At 38.0% G+C, this 20710-nt stretch overlaps 2 protein-coding genes across 8 annotated transcripts in view; one reads left to right on the top strand and one right to left on the bottom strand.

The window, feature by feature from the left end:
* The window catches only part of Unc13b (unc-13 homolog B), a 221979-nt gene that overhangs the window by 25134 nt on the left and 176135 nt on the right, over positions 1-20710 (top strand). The gene's annotated exons all lie outside the window — the stretch shown is intronic.
* On the bottom strand, positions 14365-15838 carry LOC143390860 (E3 ubiquitin-protein ligase makorin-1-like). Of its 2 annotated transcripts, XM_076843312.1 has the most exons (2): positions 14945-15838; positions 14517-14877 (listed from the first exon to the last, which is right to left on the bottom strand). In XM_076843312.1, exons 1-2 carry the CDS (start codon positions 15780-15782, stop codon positions 14594-14596), a joined length of 1122 nt encoding a protein of 373 aa, XP_076699427.1. In that variant the 5' UTR covers positions 15783-15838; the 3' UTR covers positions 14517-14593. The 2 variants fall into 2 exon arrangements, with proteins under 2 accessions (XP_076699425.1, XP_076699427.1); XM_076843310.1 differs by having other exon boundaries at positions 14365-15834.

The following is a 20710-nucleotide window of genomic DNA, read 5'->3' as shown; positions in this document are numbered from 1 at the left end:
GGGTTGTTTGTTTTTTTTGGTGTTAAGTTTTTTGAGTTCTTTATATATCCTGGAGATTATTGCTTTATCTGACAAGCCTGTGGCAAAAATGTGCTTCCAAAGTGTAGCCTCTCTCTTCACTTCATTGACTGTTTCTTTTGCTGAGAAGAAGCTTTTTAGTTTGAATCCATCCCATTTATTGATTCTTGATTTTATTTCTTGTGCTTTAGGATTCTTGTTAAGGAAGTTGGGGCCTAATACGACATGATGAAGATTTTGGCCTACTTTTTCTTCTATTAGGCGTAGGTTCTCTAGTCTAATTCCTTGATCCATTTTGAGTTGAGTTTTGTTCATGGTGAGAGAGAAGGGTTTAGTTTCATATTGCTGCACATGGATTTCCAGTTTTAACAGCACCATTTGTTGAAGAAGCTATTTTTTATTCAGTGTACGTTTTTGGGACCTTTCTCTAGTATGAGATAACTGTATTTATGTGAGTTTGTCTCTTCTGGTCTACATTTCTATTTTGGTGCCAATACTATTCCATTTTTGTTTCTATTGCTCTGTAGTATAGTTTAAGGTCTGGTATCGAATGCCTCCTGCTTCACTTTTCTTGCTAAAAGTTGCTTTGGCTCTTCTGGGTCTTTTATTTTTCAAAATGAATTTCATAATTGCTTTTTCTATTTCTATAAGGAATGAAGTTGGGATTTTAATTGGAATCTCATTGAATCTGTATAGTATGGCCATTTTGACAGTATTGATTCTGCCTATGCAAGAGCATGGGAGAGCTTTCCATCTTCTAAGGTCTTCTTCAATTTCTTTCTTTAATGTTCTGTAGTTTTCATTGTAGAGGTCTTTCACCTGTTATTTTAAGTTTATTCCCAAGTTTTTTTTTTTTTTTTTTGAGGCTATTTTGAATGGGGCAGTTTTCCTAATTTCTCTTTCAGAGGATTCATCACTGATGTATAGAAATGCATTTAATTTATAGGTATGAATTTAAATTTTGTTTTAGTTATAGATGGACACAGTATCTTCATTTTTATTTATTTATTTTATGTGGTACTGAGGATTGAACCCAAGGCCTCACGCATGTGAGGCAAGCAGTCTACCACTGAGCCACAACCCCAGCCCTTGGTATTGATTTTATATCCTAGTACTTGCTGAATGACTTTATTAATTCTAGAAGTTTTCTGGTGGAATTTTTTGGATCCTCTAAGTATACAATCATGTCCTTGGCAAATAATGATATTTCTTCTTTTCCTGTTCAAATCCCTTTCATTTCTTTCTTCTGCCTAATTGCTCTGGCTAGAGTTTTAAGGGCTGTGTTGAATAAAAGTGGTAAAAGAGAGCATCCCTGTCTTGTTCTAGTTTTTAGAAGCAATGCTTCCAATTTTTCTTCATTTAGCATGATATTGACCTTGGGTTTAGCATAGATAACTCTTACAATGTTCAGGTATGTTCCTACTATGCCTAGTTTTTCTAGAGTTTTGAACATGAAAAGGTGCTGTATTTTGTCAAATGCTTTCTCTGCAATAATTGATATAATCATATGATTCTTAAAGTCTATTGATGTGATGGATTATATTTATTGATTTCCATATGTTGAACCAACCTTACAATCCTGAGATGAGCCCTATTTGATCATGGTACACTACTTTTTTTTAAATATGTTTTTGTATGTGATTTGCCAAAATTTTACTGAGGATTTTTGTATGTATGTTCATCCGGGATATTGGTCTGAAAATTTCTTTCTTTGATGTATCTTTGTCTGGTTTTGGTATCAGGGTGATACTAGCCTTGTAAAATGAATTTGGAAGGATTCCCTTCTTTTCTATTTCATGGAATAATTTGAAGAGTTATTTCTGCCACATTTTCTTTAAAGAACTAGGAAAAATAGTCCCAGCCTTTTTTATTTTGTTTTGAGACAGGGTCTTGCTAAATTATTCAGAAGAGCAATTTGAAATCTTTCTGCCTTAACCTCCTTTGTTTGGGCTACAGGAATTTTTGTGTTCAGAAGATTGACACTTTTTTACTGTTTTGGGAATTCTTGCAAGTAGGTGAGAATACAAATTTATGTTATCACTTGGAATATAACTTGGAAATATCTAATAAAGTTGTGCATATCCTATAGTCTAGCAATTCTTAGGTCCAAGCAGCATGCAGGAGGATGATCACTGCAGCATTGTTTGTAATGGCAAACATTTAGAAACATATGATAGAAGTTTAAATTAGATGAATTGCATGTTTGTTAAGTGGAGTGCTAAAATAAGTTAAAGTGAATAAACTAAAGCTTTATTTACCCATAATGGTAAATCTTAAACCAAAATGGATAGAAATACTGGGTAAAAATGGGAGTTCATAATCTGCTTGAATCAAATGTATGAAATATGATATGTCAAGAGCTTTGTAATGTTTTGAACAACTAATTAAAAAAAACTTAAAAAAAAGAAAAGCAAGTTCAGACAGATGGTCTATATCATATATTTAACATTTAGAAACATGCAAAAATATAGTGATGTATATCCATGGATACAAATATATGTTGTAAAATAACCTGGATTGGAGTAATGCATATCAGTTTCAGAATGATAGATGGATGGAAGGAATGGGATTAAGTAGTGATTTCAGTTGTATCTGTAATGTACTAATTAAATCTTTAAAAAAATGATTTGAAGTAAATATGGCAAAATGATGAGATTTGGTCAGTATGGCTCTTAGGTACATGATGGTAATAATATTTTCTTTTAAATATTTAAATAATAGCATACATTTCTTTAAAAAGTCTAGTATATAGTACATGGCACAAAAGAACCATGTTTTTGGGCTTAGAGAAGAATAAATTTTCTAAGAACTAGGGCTTAACCTACTTAAGTGACATTTCAGACTTTCCAGAAAAATAAAATTTAGAGTAAGCATAGGTTCAAATGCACATAGTAGAATTATTATTGAGTGTTAGTTTCTATAATGTGGATCCAAAGGTTCAACCTAGACATTTTTCTTGGTAAATGTGACTATATCTCCTTACCATGCATGTTGTGTGATTACCCTTGAAAGCCCTGGAGGCAGTTTATTTGACTCTTTGTGCCCCTTCTGCCCCCACCCCCATGAAACCCAGGGCCTCATGCATCTTAAGCATGGGTTCTACACTGAACTATATTCTTAGATCAAGAAAGTGGTGCCAGAAATTAAACCTAAAGTTCTTGCATTCTAAGAAAGCATTCTGCCACTGAGCTACATCTCCAGCCCTTTCTTTTTATTTTGAGGTAGAGTTTAGCTAAGTTTCCAAGGCTGACCTCTAATTTGAGATCCTCTTACCTCTGCCTCCCAAGTGGCTGGGGTTACAGGTGTATGCCACCATACTCAGATTTAAAGTACTTTTAAAATACATCTTTGACTCTCTGTAGTCATCAAAGGTTAGTTATAATGTTACTAGTTGTTAGGACTGCCATAACAAAGAACTAAAAAAAGTTTGGAAAGCCTGGGAGATAGACATTTATAAATTATAACTGCCATAACAAAGAACTACAAATTGGGTGGGTTGAACAACAAGAATTTATTTTCTCACAGGTTTAGAGACTCAAAGTTCAAATCTGTCTCTCTGTAGAATCAATTTCTTCTCAAGGCTTTGAGAATTGTTTTAATGCTTCTTGCCTGGCTTCTGCTGGTTTATTGGCATGTCTGGTGTTCTCTGGCTTGCACAAGTATCACCTCCTATCTTTGCTTCATTTTCAATCTTCACATGGTAGACTCCTTCCTTGTGTGTTATGTCAATGTCCAGATTTCACCTTTGTAGAATATCAGTCATCTTGTATTAGGAGTCTTCTGATGACCTTTTTTTTTTTTGGCTGGGGATTGAAGCCCCAGGGTGTTTTACATCTGAACTACATTCTCAGGTCTTTTTTTTTTTTGGCGGGGGGCGTCTGGGGATTAAACCCAGGGGCACTCAACCACTGATCCACATCCACAGCCCCTTTTAAAATATTTTAGTTAGAGAGGGGGTCTTGCTAATTTGCTTAGGGCTCTGCTAAATTGCTGAGGCTGGCTTTGAACTCGTGATCCTCCTTCTTCAGCCTCCCAAACTGCTGGGATTATGGGTGTGTGCCACCTCGCCCAGCTCCCTTTTATTTTTTACTTTGAGACTGGTCTCACTAAGTTGCTTAGGGCCTTACTATGCTAATTTGCTGAGGCTGGCCTCAAATTTTCAATCCTTTTGCCTCAGTTTCCTGAGTGACTGGGATTCCAATGTGTATACCACTGTTCGTGGCTTCTAATGACCTTTTTAAAACTAATTGAAGTAGCAATGATTTTCTTTTTTTTTTTTTTGGCAGGGGGGGTGGGGGCTGGGGATTGAACCCAGGGCCTTGTGCATATGAGGTAAACACTCTACTGAGCTTTATCCCCAGCCTTGCAATGACTTTTATTTCCAAATAAGGTTACATTCTGAGGTATTGAGGATGAGGACTTCAACATAGGAATTTTAGGGAGACAGAGTTCAATCCATAACAACAACATTTGGTAATTAAAAACAAGGTGATTGTCCTGTAGTAGTGCATAAGAAGTACTATTTATGAAGTTATTAATGGGGAAAAACAAATTGAAAAACCAGAGATAAAGGGAAAATAATGTATATTGATTGAAAAAAGATTGAAGATATAAATGGTCATCTTATAGAATTATGGAAATTTTTTTTCCACTTTTTCATTGTTTTCTTAACTTTATATATAAGAGCCTTCTAGGTAGAAGAACCTTCTAGCCTTCTTTTGGAAGGCCCTGTGGTAAGAAAGAGATTATTACAGTGTTCCAGGAACTGGAAGTAGGCCTGTGATATGGTAGAATAGTGGGATGAGAGTAAGCCAGAGAATTTGAAAATGAAGTGGAAGCCAGGTCAGATAGAATTTTAGACCATGGTAAAAGTTTAGATTTTGTTCTGGTTCCATAAATAAGTAAATATTTATTTATTTATTTATTTTCAGTGCTGGGTTTGAACCCAGGACCTTGTGCAAGTGAGGCAAGCACTCTACCAACTGAGCTATATTCCCAGCCCTCCTAATTTACATTTTTTAAGAATATATTGGGGGGGCTGGGGATGTGGCTCAAGTGGTAGTGTGCTGGCCTGGCATGCGCGAGGCACTGGGTTCGATCCTCAGCACCATATAAAAATAAATAAAGATATTGTGTCCACCTAAAAAAAAAACCCAAAAAAATAAATATTAAAAAAAAATATATTGGGACTAGGGATGTGGTTTGTAGCTCAGTGATAGTGTGTTATCTAGCATGCAGGAGGCCTTGGGTTTGATCTCTGGCACCACAAACAAAACAAAACAAAAGCAAAAAACAAAACCAGAACCATAGAGAGGTCAAGAATGAAAATGAAAGGCTAATTAGTAGGCTGTTGCAATAGACGAGGCGATTTATGAGAATGGATTAGACTGCTTGGTTAAAATGGAAGTTGAGATTTAGAGTAGTAGATGAAATTGAGCACTATTTTACTAGGTGAATTGGCAGGACTTCATTTATTGGAAATAGGGGATGATGGAGAAAGGGTCCTCAAGAATTCAATCACACAATTCTAGCTTGAGCGGCTGAATGGCAGTTCTGTTTTTTAAGGTATTGAAGATTGAGTGAAATAATAGACTTTGGGAAGGGTAAATCAAAAATTCAGATTTAGAAATACTAAGTTTGGAAAGCCTTGGAGATAGACATTTGTAAATTATAACCATAGAGATTGTATTTCAAACTAGAGAATGCTTTCATGCCCTCCTGCCCTTTTAAAATTCAATCTCTAGGGAATTCCAATATCTGAGGGGTTGGATAGAAGAGAAAGAAGTGTTGGTAAAGGAAAAGGAGCAACCAGATAGCACACACATCAGTAGAGTTAGGTCATGAAAATGAAGAGAAGAGTGTATTTCCAAGAATGAGCTCTGTCAGCTTAGAGTAGAGAATATGGGCACTGAAAAGTGTTTATTGGATTTGGCAGCAAAGGCGTCATTGTCCTGGTCCAGCGAAGTTTCAGTGGAGTGGTGGGAATGCAAGACAGAATGGAATGGTTAAGAATCAACAAGAGGTGAGGAAGTAGAGGTGAAAAATGTAAAAAGCAGTTTTATTTTAACACATATTCCATATTTGGCTTAATGCTTCTCCCGGTTAATAGGCCAGGGGTGGCCTATCTTTAAGGGCAGGAGTAATGTCATAGTCCCCTGTTTTGCCTCCCTTAACTGTATTACAATGCCTATGTGCATAACTGGTTCTCAATAAATTCTGAATAAACATAGTTTCCACAACATACTGTCTTTTACTTTATAGTGTTAATCTCTCTCTCTCTCTCTCTCTCTCTCTCTCTCTCTCTCTCTCTCTCTCTCTCGGTGGTGCTGGGGATTGAATCCAAAGCCCTGTGCAAATGAGGCAAGCACTCTACCAATTGAGCTATATAATCTCATGCTTTCAAATCCACATATTTATTTTAAGTATTTCTGCTTTTGGTTTTTTAGGGCCTCTTACAGTATAGTATTTTGAGTGTCACTTAGAAAATGTCTCCATATTTTTTAGATCTTTTTTGGGGCATGCTTTTTTCCTCCTCTTCCTTTATTTAAATTTTTAGTTTTTATTTTTTTTTGCAGTGCTGGTGATTGAACCCAGGGCCCTGTGCATGCTTGGCAAGCACTCTTCCACTGAGCTACATCCACAGCCTACCTCCCTCCTTCCTTTAAATCATAAGTGTTTATCTTGCTATATTCAACTTATTCCACATTTACATAGAATTTGTTATTAGCCTACCTCATTTCTGAAGGAGTTTTTTACCTTTTTACCTTCATTTATACCAATAAATGTTTTCTACCCTTCTTAAGATTTTGTCAGATTATTTTTTTCTTTGTAGAAACATTTATTGACTACCTTTATCAACACAACCAGTTCTTTTTCACGATTACTAATGTTTCCCCCAGGTAGGTTTTTAGGTTTTGAGTTTATGATGAATATTTTTTCCTAAGTTATTCCCATATTACTCTTCTCCCTTTAGTCTTCCTCTGCCTTGAACATTTCTGTATGTTCCCTTGGATACCTTTTACTGTGTGCTTGGGATCCAAGGGATTCATCAGATTATTCAGATTAATATATACTCTTTATTCTAAGCCAGGGCTTCTATCCTGATCCTTTATCTGCTATCCTTCTCCAGTAATCAAAGTAGGGAGACAAAGAACTTTTAGTATCCACTTTAAAAAAATTTATTTGTATGTTGTAATTATATATAATAGTACAATTCATTATGCTGTATTTGTACATACAGATAATATGATTTGATCAGTCTCATCCCCTAGTACCAACCCTTTCCCCTCCCTTCATTCCTCCCTTTGATCCACTTACTCTGCTCCACTGATCTCTGTTGTTGTCATCATCATCATTTATTTCAATTAGTTTAGTACCCAGTTTTTAAAAATATTTATTTTTTAGTTGAAAGTGGACACACAATATCTTTATTTCATTTTTATGTGGCTCTGAAGATTGAACCCAGTGCCTCATGCATGCTAGGTGAGCTCTCTACCACTGAGCCCCAGCCCCAGCCCTAGCCCTAGTACTCGTTTTTTATTAGCATTATAGTTATACGTAGTAGTGGGTTCTTTTTGACAAAATCTTACTTGCATGGAATTTGAATTGGTCCATTTCAGTCATCATCCCTGTCTTTTTCCTCTCCTCCTCCAGCCCCCTATTCTTCCTCTACTGATTTTCCTTTTACTTATTTGTCATATGTTACATGTTTGTCCATGTATTTTTGATTGGTGCTTTCTACATATGCATAAATGTTTAATTCCCTGTGGTATATTTATATATGTGCATAACATGATTTTATTAAATCAGTTCTGCATTTCTTCCCCTTTCCTGTTTCTTTTCCCGCCCTCTTTTTTTTTTTTTTTTTGGTTCTGGGGATTGAACGTAGGGGTACTTACCACTGAGCCATGTCCCCAATCCTTTTTTTTTTTACATTTTATTTAGAGACAGGATCTTGCTGAGTTTGCTAACTACCTCACTAATCTGCTGAGGATGGATTTAAACTCACAATCCTCTTGCCTCAGCCTCCCAAATTGCTGGGATTATAGGCATGCACCACTGTGCCTGGACCTCCCTCTTTTTCTTTCTTTCTTTCTTTTTTTTTTTTTTTTAAAATGTTTTAGTTGTCAATGGACCTTTATTTTTTTTGTATGTGGTGCTGAATTCGAACCCAGTGCCTCACACATACTGGGCAAGTACTGTTCCACTGACCTACAACCCCAGCCCTCCTCTCTCCGTTTTGATCTCCTCCTCCTGTTTCACTGATCTTCCCTATATCTTTATGGTATCCAATCTCTCCTTCTTTTTTCCCTTATTTTTCTGTAGCTTCTGCATATGAGAGAAAGCATTTGACCCTTGATTTTTCTGAGTCTTGCTTATTTCACTTATGATGTTTGTTCTCCAGTTCCATCCATTTACTGGCAGATGTCATAATTTCATTCTTATTTATGGCTACATAAAACTTCACTGTGTTGGGTTGTGGCTGTGGCTCTGTGGCAGAGCACTTGCCTCACACATGTGAGGCACTGGGTTCGATTCTCAGCACCACATAAAAATAAATAAATAAAGATATTGTGTTCAACTACAACAAAATAAAATAAAATAAAACAACAAAAAACTTCACTGTGTGTAGATTCCACATTTTCTTTTTAAATTTTTTTTTAGTCGTAGATATATCTTTATTTATTTATTTATTTATTTTTTTATATGGTACTAAGGCTCAAATCCAGTGCCTCACATGTGCCTAGGGAAGTGCTCTACCACTGAGCCACAACCCCAGTCCATTTTCTTAACCCATTCATCTATTTTTTTAAATAAATCTTTATCTATCTATCTATCTATCTATCTATATGTTTATTTGTATTTATGTGGTGCTGAGGTTCAAACCCATGGCCTCACACTTGTTAGGCAAGTGCTCTATTGCTGAGGCACAACCCCAGCCCCTCCCCCCCTTTCATCTATTGATGGGCATCTGGGTTGGGTGTATAATTTGGCTATTGTGAAGAGTGTTGCTGTAAACATTGAGGTGGCTGTATTACCATAATATGCTGATTTTAGTTCTTTTGGATAAATACCAATGAGTGGAATAGCTGGGTCATATGGTGGTTTCATTCCTAGTTTTTTGAGGATTTCCACATTGCTTTCCATGGTGGTTGTACTAATTTGTAGTCCACCAACCATATATGATTGTATATTTTTCTCCAGACCCTTGACAGCATTTATTCTTCTTCTTTTTCTTCTTATTTTTTTTTTTAAGAGAGAGGGAGAGAGAGAGAGAGAGAATTTTTACATTTATTTATTTATTTATTTTTTAGTTCTTGGCGGACACAATGTCTTCGTTTATATGTGGTGCTGAGGATTGAACCCGGGCTGCACGCATGCCAGGCGAGCGCGCTACCGCTTGAGCCACATCCCCAGCCCATCTTCTTATTATTTTTAAATATTTGTTTTTTAGTTGTAGTTGGACACGAAACCTTCATTTTACTTATTTATTTTTATGTGGTGCTGAGGATCGAATCTAGGTCCTTGCACGTTCTAGGCAAGCACTCTAACACTGAGCCACAACCTCAGGCTACCAGCACTTATTATTATTTGTATTCTTGATAATTGTTCTGACTGGAGTGAGATAGAATCTTAGTGTAGTTTAAATTGCATTTCCCGATGACTAGAAGTGTTGAACATTTTTTCATATATTTGTTGGCCATTTGTGTTTTTTCTTTTGAGAAATGTTTTTTTTTCTTTTGCCCATTTATTGATTGAATTATTTTTAATTTTTTATGTTTTGGTGTTAAGCTTTTTGAGTTCTATTCTGGTTATTAATCCCCTGTCAGAGGAATAGCTGGCAAAGATTTTCTTCCATTCTGTAGGCTTTCTCTTTGTTCTTTTAATTATTTCCTTTGTTGTACAGAATCTTTTTAATTTGATGGTATTCTACTTATTGATTCTTGATTTTATTTCTTTTATTTCTTCCCTTGTCCCTTCCCCTGATTCACTTGCTTTACTCTTACTGAGCCCCCTTCAATAATAATAATAATGATAATAATAATAATTATTATTTCAATTAATTTAGTACCTTTTTTTTTTTTTTTGGCACTGGGCAGTGAACCTGGGTGTGTTCTACCATGGGGCCACAACCCAGTCCTTTTTATTTTTTATTTTGAGACAGAGTCTTCCTAAGTTGCCAAGGCTGGCCTTTTAAGTTGCTGAGATTATAGGTATGTGCCACTGTGCCTGGCAGCACCAACTTTTTATTCTACCTTTAGAGTAGATCTAGGTTTAAGAAGCTACTCATATTTCTTATATTCCCAGTATCACAGGAACTTTCTAAATAAGAAAAAATATTATTAATGTCATTTTGAAAAGAGTATAGAGAAGAGATAATTGCCACTCCTAGATTTCACAATATATGATTTCTTCAGTCTATCTGTTTAGACTCAGAGAAGCAGCATGGATTATCTAATTGGAGGGATGAATTGAATCCATGGAAATAAGAAATGAAAGGAGCCAAGGAGTTTAGTTACAATATAGGAAGTCGGGTTTAAAATAGATTTAGGCAAACAGTTTAGGACTGAGTTGATGTCAGGTCCTTTATTGGTTTTGATTGTTTTGGATGTTGACTACTGTAACCCTTCATAATCCTTGATGTCAATTAAGTTGGTGATTTAGATTTGAAAGAGGAGTATTTTGCTGTGGTGACAAAGAGTTGCCGTTCAGATCTGATGGTTAGTGTCAAACAGAATTCAGGTCTTCAGTAGTTCCTTGTCTGGTGTTACCATTCCTTTACTAGACTATGAGGCCCATGCGGGTGTATATTTCTCTATTATGTGACACAGTGTCTTAATGTAGACACTCAAATAATGAAGGACTGAATCTAAAATGTAAAGATGTCTATGTTTTAGAGATTGCTAATATTTATCTGCTGTCCTTTAAACTAATTTTTTTTTAAAGAGAGGGGGGGGAGGGAGGGAGGGAGGGAGAGAATTTTAATATTTATTTTTTAGTTTTCGGTGGACACAACATCTTCTTTTTGTTTGTATGTGGTGCTCAGGATCGAACCCGGGACGCATGCTAGGCGAGCGTACTACTGTTTGAGCCACATCCCCAACCCACTAATTCTTAATTCTTCACATATTAGATTCTTTTCATCATTTCTGCCTCCATATTAGTGTAAGCTACTATTATCTCCCTTTCTCTTTTCTCTTCTTTTTTTTTTTTTTCTGTGGTGCTGGGGGTTGAACTTAGGGCCTTATACCACTTGTACCACTGCCCAAGAATTCATTTTTTTTTCCTTTGCCAGAGATCAAACCCTAGGCTGCTCCTGCTCCTCCTCTTCCTCCAAATTTGCAGTCTCTCTTCTTAAATTTTTGATAATAGCTGAGAGAGTATATACTATTGTATAAAATTTTACTCAGGGAAATTAATGATTTACCAAAGTTTATGGGTAAGAAATAATAAGTGACTATTTATTAATATATAAGCTCTGGTTTGCAAAATAGGCAGAAAAACTTTAAAAGAGGAACAAATATTTTTAAGAATACAAACACAATTATAATTTTCACATGACAATTGATATACCTTTCCAACCCTCTCATCCAGTTTCTTTTCTTTATGTTACCAGGGATGGAACCCAGAAGGGCTTAACCTCTGAGCCATTTCCCTACTAGCCCTTTTAATATTTTATTTAGAGTTAGAGTCTTGCTGAGTTGCTTAAGGCCTCCCTAAGTTGCTGAGGCTGGCTTTGAACTTGCCATCCTCCTACCTCAGCCTCCTGAGCCACTGGGATTGTAGGGGTGTACCCCTGTGCTGGGCTCATCCAGTTTCTTGAGGAAGACCTTTTAGCCTGTTGGCAAGATGTATCATGGAGCCATCTAATGAGCCTGTCTCTAGGTCTCAGTGAAGAAATGAAGAGAAAAAGTCAAGCTGTCTCCACTCCAGATAGAGGAAGCTAACAAGGATCCCTACTGGAATATACTGTCCAGTCCAGAGGAATTGCAGTCCACCATAGTGGTGAAGAGTATAGGTAGGGGCTGGGGATGTGGCTCAAGCGGTAGTGCGCTCTCCTGGCATGCGTGCGGCCTGGGTTCCATCCTCAGCACCACATACAAAAAAAAAAAAAAAAAAAAAAAGATGCTGTGTTCGCCAAAAACTAAGAAAAAATAAATATTGAAAAATTCTCTCTCTCTTTAAAAAAAAAAAAAAAAAGAGTGTAGGTAGGCCTTGTAGTCAAAGGGCCTGAGTTTGAGTCCCAGCTCTATTATTTACTGGCTTTGTAACCTTGAGCAAATTGTTTAAATCTAAGACTGAGTGTCCTTATCTGTGACATGAAAATAATACTACTGCTTATCGCAAAAATTCTGTAAGGATTACATGGGCTTTTAAGGGATTAAGTAGCAGTTAGTATGTTTTCTAAAATATTAGTTAAAGTTATTGTTCTCATAGTTCTATCACTGCTGAAATCCTGTCATCACTCAAAGGAATGTCTTGTTTTTGTGATATAGGGTTTATGTTGTAACTTTTGATTTCTACATCTGTTTTCCCACAAACTCTCAGAGACCCATTTAAAATTTGTGTTTCTATTGCCTGGTATACTCGGCACATTATACATTTGGGTCAATCTGCATAAAGACAGTTTGAGTTCCACTAACCAAGAGGCCTTTGTACAGAATACTTTCAAAGTACAAACAATGAATACTAACATTAAAAAAAGAAAAAAATCTGTGTGCCTCATGTATAAAATTGGTTAATGAACTCTCAGGATAATAATTTTGCTTATGTATGAACGAAACATAAGCAGACTTTAACACTGACTCCTAACAACTAACACTCAAGGTCTAGTGGGGAAGAAAGGGATGATTCTTTGCCAAATATGAAAACTCAGGGATATATATGTCCACTTTTTGGTGGTTGTGATATGCTGTAATCAAAGAACATAGAATTCTTCTGATAGCCTTTGTGTCCCTGAGGAACAAAAATCTTCAGCTGTCAATTCTATTGTCTCAGGCTGTCCCAGAGAAGTGGCTATTGGTCCTTATTTTTGGTACTGGTGATTGAATCCAGGGGCGCTTAACCACTGAGCCCCAGCCCTTTTTTTTTTTTTTTTTTTTTAAATTGTTTTATTTGGGAAAAGTGCTTCTTACAAAAGGGCAGCTGCAAAATACAGAGACCTCTGCAACAATTACTTGTTTTTTCTTAAAGTGAAAGAATGAGTGGGATCCAAGGAACCAAAGCAGTAGATGGACAAATCAAGAGCATCTCCCAAGTTATTTTCAGGAAACAAAGCAACAAAATGCAAAGGTAAACTTTCCCATCAAGGAATTCTTCTAACAACTTAACTTCAGCTTGTCTTATGGATTACCACATCCTCCCCTTTAGTGGAAAAAAAAGTGTGACTTATTACCGCAAATCAATCACTCCACTACAATAAACACCTTAGAACATAGTTTTGAATGACTTCCATCTACCTGCAAAGCTCAGGGGTGGAAAGAGGCAATACCCACAAAAACAAACACAAAAACCTGACAACAGAACCCCTCAAACAGAGGACAAAAGTTTTTCCAAAAGTGCCTGGACTGGAAAGGCTACACCAAGAAACATTAAATAAAACTGTGCATCCAAGACCCAGTCTGTGTTGATACATGGGATAACCAGTCATTTATCCACTATGGCTGACCCCATTCTTCTAGCATATAGACAGAGCTAGCGCTGCTATAGCAACTATCTCCAACACACTGCTTTGCCCTTTAAGATCTACCCGCCACATGAGGCTGAACCAAGTTTGTCCACTAAGGCTAAAAATACTGTATCTATGCAGGGACAGGAAGCTCATGCTCACACCAAGCCCTTGGGAGTCAACTGCCAATCCTGCACTGATGGTGTGCCACTTATCTTTCATGTGTGTTCTTTCAAATGTTCCTAGCATGCTAAAGTCAATACATTCACACCTGGTTCTCTTTACCCAGTAGTACTCCTTATGTGCAATTAAACAAGAGACCAAAACCACAGGACAAGAGAATGTGGGAGTAGATTATAGGGGAGGGAACTGATACAAAAACACAGATGTGCACATTTTACCAGAAACCTCAAAGACCCACCTCCTACGTCTGCAGAAGGCTACTTGCCAGCCAGCTTAGGTGCCTTCACCCGTCACCCCTATTCTTGGACCCCAAAGCACGGCTGGTGCTTTTGCTCCTGAACCTGGGGTCCTGGAAATAGTGCAGAAAGTCCATAGATACAACCTGGCTGAAAACAGATGACACAACAAACCTACCCTAACTGTCTGACAGTTAAATTCATGTTACAAAAAAACTAACTTTAAGATTTATTTTTGTAACAGAGAAAACAGATACTCCTTGGGGAAAGGGGAGGGGAGCAGCAGGCCCTGGGTAAGTGATCACGACAGCACCTGGAGTGGAGAGGCCTGCCTAGGAGAGCAACACGCACTGCCACGCGGCACAGGGGACAGCTACTGTCTGAGGCTCACAGACCAGTTCCCGTGCCACTCAAAGCTACTATAGGTCCAAGTCATAAAAATCTTCCAGCTCATCGTGAAACAAGTCCCACTCGTTCTCAGAGTCTGTCAGCTCGTCGTCCCCACCTGCAGCCAACAGTATAAGCAACATCTCGCCCAGCTCAAAGGTGACAACCTCCTCTTCATCGTTGTCAAAGGGGTTGCTGTTCTCTCTTTCCTCAATGAGTTCCCAGAAGTGGTTCCTTCGTTGGGCCCGGTATCTGCTTGATGTTCCCACTTTCTGTCTCTGTGGCTCCTCTCTACGGCCATCAGGGTACTCATGCTTGTAAAAACAGTTCCCTCCAAATGGACAGCTCCCACGTCCTTCATCAAAATACCTGCACGCCTTGTTGCTCATTGCCTCCTTGTATTTCTGAATGAGTTTCTGCTTCTCTTCTTTCTCTTCCACCCAGTACTCACTTGGAATGACAAAGTTAGATGTGATCCGGCATTCTGGGCAGGACTTTATGATCTTGCTCTCAAATTGCTTAGCACTCCTCCACTTGCGAATACACTTGAGACAGTAGGTGTGGTTGCAGTTGGAGAGGATCCCAAAGCGGCGCTCGCTGGGGTTGGCTTTCTCATAGACCACCTCCATGCAGATCCCACACACCATGTCCTTGCTGCGCTGCACAGAAAAAGACAGCTCCATGTCCTTCTCGTGGGCCTCAATGCAAGATTTGATGTGCTGTGACCTCTGGGCTGCATCCATCGGGTGGAGGACTTGCAGCCCACACATGTCACAGGAGTCTCCGTGGAGATACACACAGTTCTCCCCATAGCGGCACTCTCCCACTGCAGCATAAGGGCAAAGCTGCTTCTTAGTTTCCACTGCAGTTTGCTCTTTCTCTGATTCTTCCTTGGTCACTGAGCCCTGCAGGGGTGCTTCAGTGCAGGAAGGGGCAGTACATCCACAGTAGGGCTGCCCAGGAACAAACTCAATGGCATTCACCCAGTCCTCTGAACCTGCTCCTACTGTTGGATAGTTTGAATTTCTTGACTCAGCTTCGCCTGCATTCATTTTGACAAGCGGTCCAACCACAGATGAGAGACTTGAGGAAGCAGCAAGGGAAGGTTTTGCAATTAGATCTGTAGCAGTCGCTTCTTCCTGTTTCAATGGCTTGCTATGTTCATATCTGCAGCGGTCTCCATAAATACAGTACCCACGTTGAAAATACTTGCACACTATACCATACGGACTGTCAGAGAGGTCATGCGAGTAGCGACAGTTATCTCCTTCCTTACAAACCCCATGCATAAAATACCTGCAGGTGACCTGTTTGGTCCAGCCGCCTCTGCTGCCGTGGCTGCCACCGCCCCCTCCTCCCGCCCCCAGGGACGGGGCAGCGACTGTGGGGATAGGAGTGGGGGAGGCCGCTGCCACCGCCGCTGCCGCTCCTGCTCCTGATGTTGTGGCTGTTGTTCCCCCCAGCCCTTTTTAATTAATTAATTTATTTATAGTTGTAGATGTACACAATACCTTTATTGTATTTGTTTTATTTTTATTTTTTATGTGGTGCCAGGGACAAACCCAGTGCCTCACTAGTGCTAGGCAAGTGCCCTACCATTGAGCCACAACCCCAGATCCCCTTTTTATTTTTTGAGATGTATATCATTAAGTTTGCTTAGGCCTCATTAAGTTGCTGAGGCTAATTTTGGACTTGAAATTCTCCTGCTTCAGCCTCCCGAGTCACTGTGACTCTATCCCAGCATTCTAACACTGGGCACAGATAATCTGCTGATCCTTAAGAAATATGGAAGTAAAAAGTTGATTACGAGTGTATATTTTATTTATTTTTATTTTTTAAATTTTTTTTTAGTTATAGATGGACACAATATCTTTGTTTTTATTTACATATTTTTATATGGTGCTGAGGATCGAACCCAGGGCCTTGTGCATGCAAGGCAAGTGCTCTACCACTGAGCTACAACCCCAGCCCACAAGTGTATATTTTAGCTGTAGTATTGGCTACTCAAAATTTATTATCCTAAGAGTTCATCAACCAATTTTATACATGAGGGACACAGATTTCTTTCTTTTTTTTTAAACATTAGTATTCATTTGGACAAAATTATAAAAATGTGGAATATATAATCTGCTCTGTCACTAGTACTTATTATGAATTCTTTCCCTTATTCTCCCGTCTTCTCTCCCTGTTCCCTTCCCTCTACTCTACTGATATTTCTGCTATTTACTTATAGATATTTTTAAAAAATCAGTGTCTTGTGGATATATATGATGGTGAGATTCACTGTGATATGTTGATGTATGTATCTAGTAAAGTTAGGTCAGATTCATTCCACTGTTCTTCCCTTATTCTATCCCTCATCCTTCCCCCTTTACTCTTTCTTCTACTCCACTAATCCTTGTTCTATTTTGATGGAATTTCCCTTCCCCCACCTTTCTGTTTTCATTTTTCCTATTTTGGATTAGCTTCCACATATCAGAGAAAACACTGGATCTTTGACTTTCTGGGTTGGGGTTATTTCGCATAGCATGATAGTCTCCAGTTCCATTCATTTCCTGACAAATGCCATACTTTCCTTCTACTTTATGGCCATGTAATTCTCCATTGTGTGTGTGTGTGTGTGTGTGTGTGTGTGTGTATATATATATATATATATATATATACACACCATATTTTTAAAAAACCTGTTCATCTGTTGAAGGCACCTGGGTTGATTCCATGGCTTGGCTACTGAATTGAGGCACACAGATTTCTAAGTATGTGAGGGAATTATTGGGTTTGGTTACCCAAGAAAGTCTTGTTGCAAAGAGGTATTTGTGGCAATTATGTCAGGGATCCCTTACCAAAATTATACTCAAGGAGTTTTGGAGAAATAATATGAATGAAAAAGATAAGTCTTGTCCTTTAAAGAGCTTTTGCTCAGGTAGGAGTTAAGATTTTGATGTAAGATGGAAAACAGGGTGAGCATATAAACTGCTGTGACAATTCAGAACAGGGAGGTGGTTTTTGTTTAGACTTTATTTATTTATTTTTTTAAACTGGGGATCGAGTGCAGGGGTACTTTACCACTGAGCTACATCTCCAGTCTTTCTTGAAAAAATATTTTTATAGAAGGATACAATATACTTTGTTTATTTTTTTTTATGTGGTGCTGAGGATCGAACCCAGTGCCTCATACATGCTAGGCAAGTGCTCTACCACTGAGCCACAACCCCAGCCTTCATCCCCAGCCTTTTAAATTTTTTATTTCGAAGTAAAACAGTGTTTTGGTAAGTTGTTGAGGCTGGTTTTGAACTTGTAGTTTTTCTGTCTCAACCTCCCAAGTCATTGGGATAGAGATGTGTGCCACTATGCCCAACAGTATTTTTGGCTGACAGTGTTTGGAAAAAACTCAAGTTTAGTTGGATTGGTAATATTCAAATTTTTGTGTTAAAATGAAGAATATTAAGGGGCTGGGGATGTGGCTCAAGTGGTAGCGCGTTCGCCTGGCATGCGTGAGGCCCGTGTTCGATCCTCAGCACCACATACAAACAAAGATGTTGTGTCCACCGAAAACAAAAATAAATAAATAAATATTAAAAAAACATTAGAGCATGTGGAAATGAAGTGTATTGTAAATGTCCTTATTAAGGACAGAAGGCATATATTTGTGTGTGTGTGAGCATGTGCGCGCGTGTGCACTCCTATTTGCTTGCACTCTGTATTAAACCCAGCACCTTGTGTAGTGCTAAGTGTGTGTTCTGCCACTGTCTCAGAATAAAAAATAAAAAGAACTGGAGATGTGGCAAAAAAAAAAAAAAAAAGAAGAAAAAAAAAGAAGAAAAAAAAAGAGTCCATCAGTAAGTACTATAAGTTAGAATAAATTGCAGTCCCTAGTACTGGGGTTGTAGATCAGTGATAGAGAGCATGCCTACCATGCAGGAGGCCCTGAGTTTGATGTTTTGAGAAGATCTCCTTCCCATTAGAATTTTAAGGCAACTTGTTTGTTACTTGCTAGGACAAGGAAGTCTTAGAGGAGAAGCTTTGCATTCAAGACTGTCTCCCCTGCATCTTTTTCTTCCTTGCACGCTTTATGTTGTACCTTATCTAGGAGCGTGGGGTAGCTAGTATTCAGGGCATCTCCAGTTTAGGGAGATATCAGTCTTAAATCCTGGTGGATTTGCCCAGCTTACTCAATCTTTGACTTCCCTGCCAAGAATGTCATCTTTCTTCAGGTTCATCTTCTAGTTATCACTTCCCAGGCTACCATCCTTCCTCACCTGCAATTCTGCAAGAGCCCTATGACTTTGCCTCCCACCGGTTTGTTCTATAGACTGTAGCTTGAGTCATTTTTCTGAAATGTAAATCTGGTTAATATCCCTTATCATAGCCAGACATGGTGGAGCATGTCTGTAATCCCAGCGACTAGTAAGGCTGAGGCAAGAGGTTAGACATTTTGAGGCCATTCTCATTCAGCAGTTTAGCAAGACCCTGTCTAAAAATAAAATAGAATGGGCTGGGAATGCATCTCAGAGGTAGATGCCCCTGGATTCAATCCCCAATACAAAAACAAAATAAAACAAAACCACAACAAAACAAAACCCTTCAGGATAAAGCCTTGATCTTTATATTCCTTAGATTGCTTTTTTCCCTAGTTATCTTAGATTTCTCCTCAACACCTGCCATTTTCTATATACACTCTTGCAGTTTAAACCAGTTAGACTTCTAGTGGTTCCTCATATACACAACTTTTTCCTTTACCTCTGAGGATACATGCAAAAATAAAGATGTAAAAATAGCTGTCCTATGTGCAACCTAGCCAGGTGTGGTGGCACACTCCTGTAATTCTAGCTACTCAGGAGGCTGAGGCAGGTTGGAGGCCAGCCTCAATAATTTGGCAAGATTCTATCTCAAAAAAAAAAAAAAAAAAAAAAAAGGGATGGGGATGTAGCCCAGTAGTAAATCACCCCTGGGTTCAATTCTCAGTACCCAAAATCAATCAAACAAACAAAAAAAAAAAATGTGCATTCTAGTACTATGAAAAACCAGCAAAGCCATACAACTTGGTTTTCTATGAATAGCAGAAATTGGGCCCTCAGAGTTAATTTGTTCAGGATCAAATGCAATTTAATAAGCAGGTTCTTTTACTGCTTTAGCTTTAGGAATTTGGACAGTATAGAGCAGAGCCATTTTAAGTATTCTGCTTTTCTTTTTTTTTTTTTTTTTTTTCTACTTTTGCCCACCAGTCATGTGATTCAGTCTTGTTTATATGATTCACGTTTCTCTCCCTTAAGTTAGTTGCTGATTGATTTGGTTTGTCATTATACTTTATATACATCTCATTTTGGCATAGCTTTTCTTTCAAGGACACTTGCTGGGGTGCTAGTATTCTACCGGTTGACTGCCCTTAGGTCTAATTAAAGGAAGACAGGGTGGTGGGGTCATGCTGTAGATATGGGTCCTTAAATACATGAAGAGTTGTATTTGCTTTTTTTCTTAGCTCAGGGCTCATAGAACTTAATGGGCTCCTTTTTCATCTGAGTAGCAACAGGCTTGGTACAGAGTTTTTGGGTTGCAATATTTTGCTTATATCGGTAAGAATTTGGGCAGGGCCAAGTAGGATTCCTACACAGTCTGTGGTTCAACTTGTATAAAATGCCTTTGACCAAGGAATTCCTTTTTTAAAAAATTTTTATTAAACAAAGGTAAATCATCATTTTTTTAAGTACCAAACTTTATTTTCCTCCACAAAATAATTAAAGATACTTTTTGAGCCAGGCACGGTGGTGCAACCCTGTAATCCTAGTCACCTGGGAGGCTGAGGAAGGAAAATCAGAAGTTTGAGGCCAGCCTCCCCAACTTAAGAAGACCCTGTATCAAAGTAAAAAAATAAAAAGGGCTGGCTGGGGATGTAGCTCAGTTGTAGATCATCCCTGGGTTCAATTCCCAGTATCTGGGAATATATATACACACACACACACACACACACACACACACAAACACACACACACACATATATATATATGTATATGTATATATACATATGATTTAATATATATTAAATATATTCAGGATATATTTAAAAACCTAATAACCTCACATCTCTCCCTATCTCATGTCCTGAGTTAATATATATTAAATCATATGTATATATAGAGGAATGATTTAATATATATTACAGATGTAAAATATGAAGTTTTATGGAATGATTAATAATAAGTTGTAAAAACTGTGATAA

Source organism: Callospermophilus lateralis, chromosome 2, assembly GCF_048772815.1.
Source record: "Callospermophilus lateralis isolate mCalLat2 chromosome 2, mCalLat2.hap1, whole genome shotgun sequence".
In the NCBI taxonomy this organism is placed as follows: Eukaryota; Metazoa; Chordata; class Mammalia; order Rodentia; family Sciuridae; genus Callospermophilus; species Callospermophilus lateralis.
Note: the sequence above shows the minus strand (reverse complement) of the source record. Positions and strands in the feature narration are given on the sequence as shown.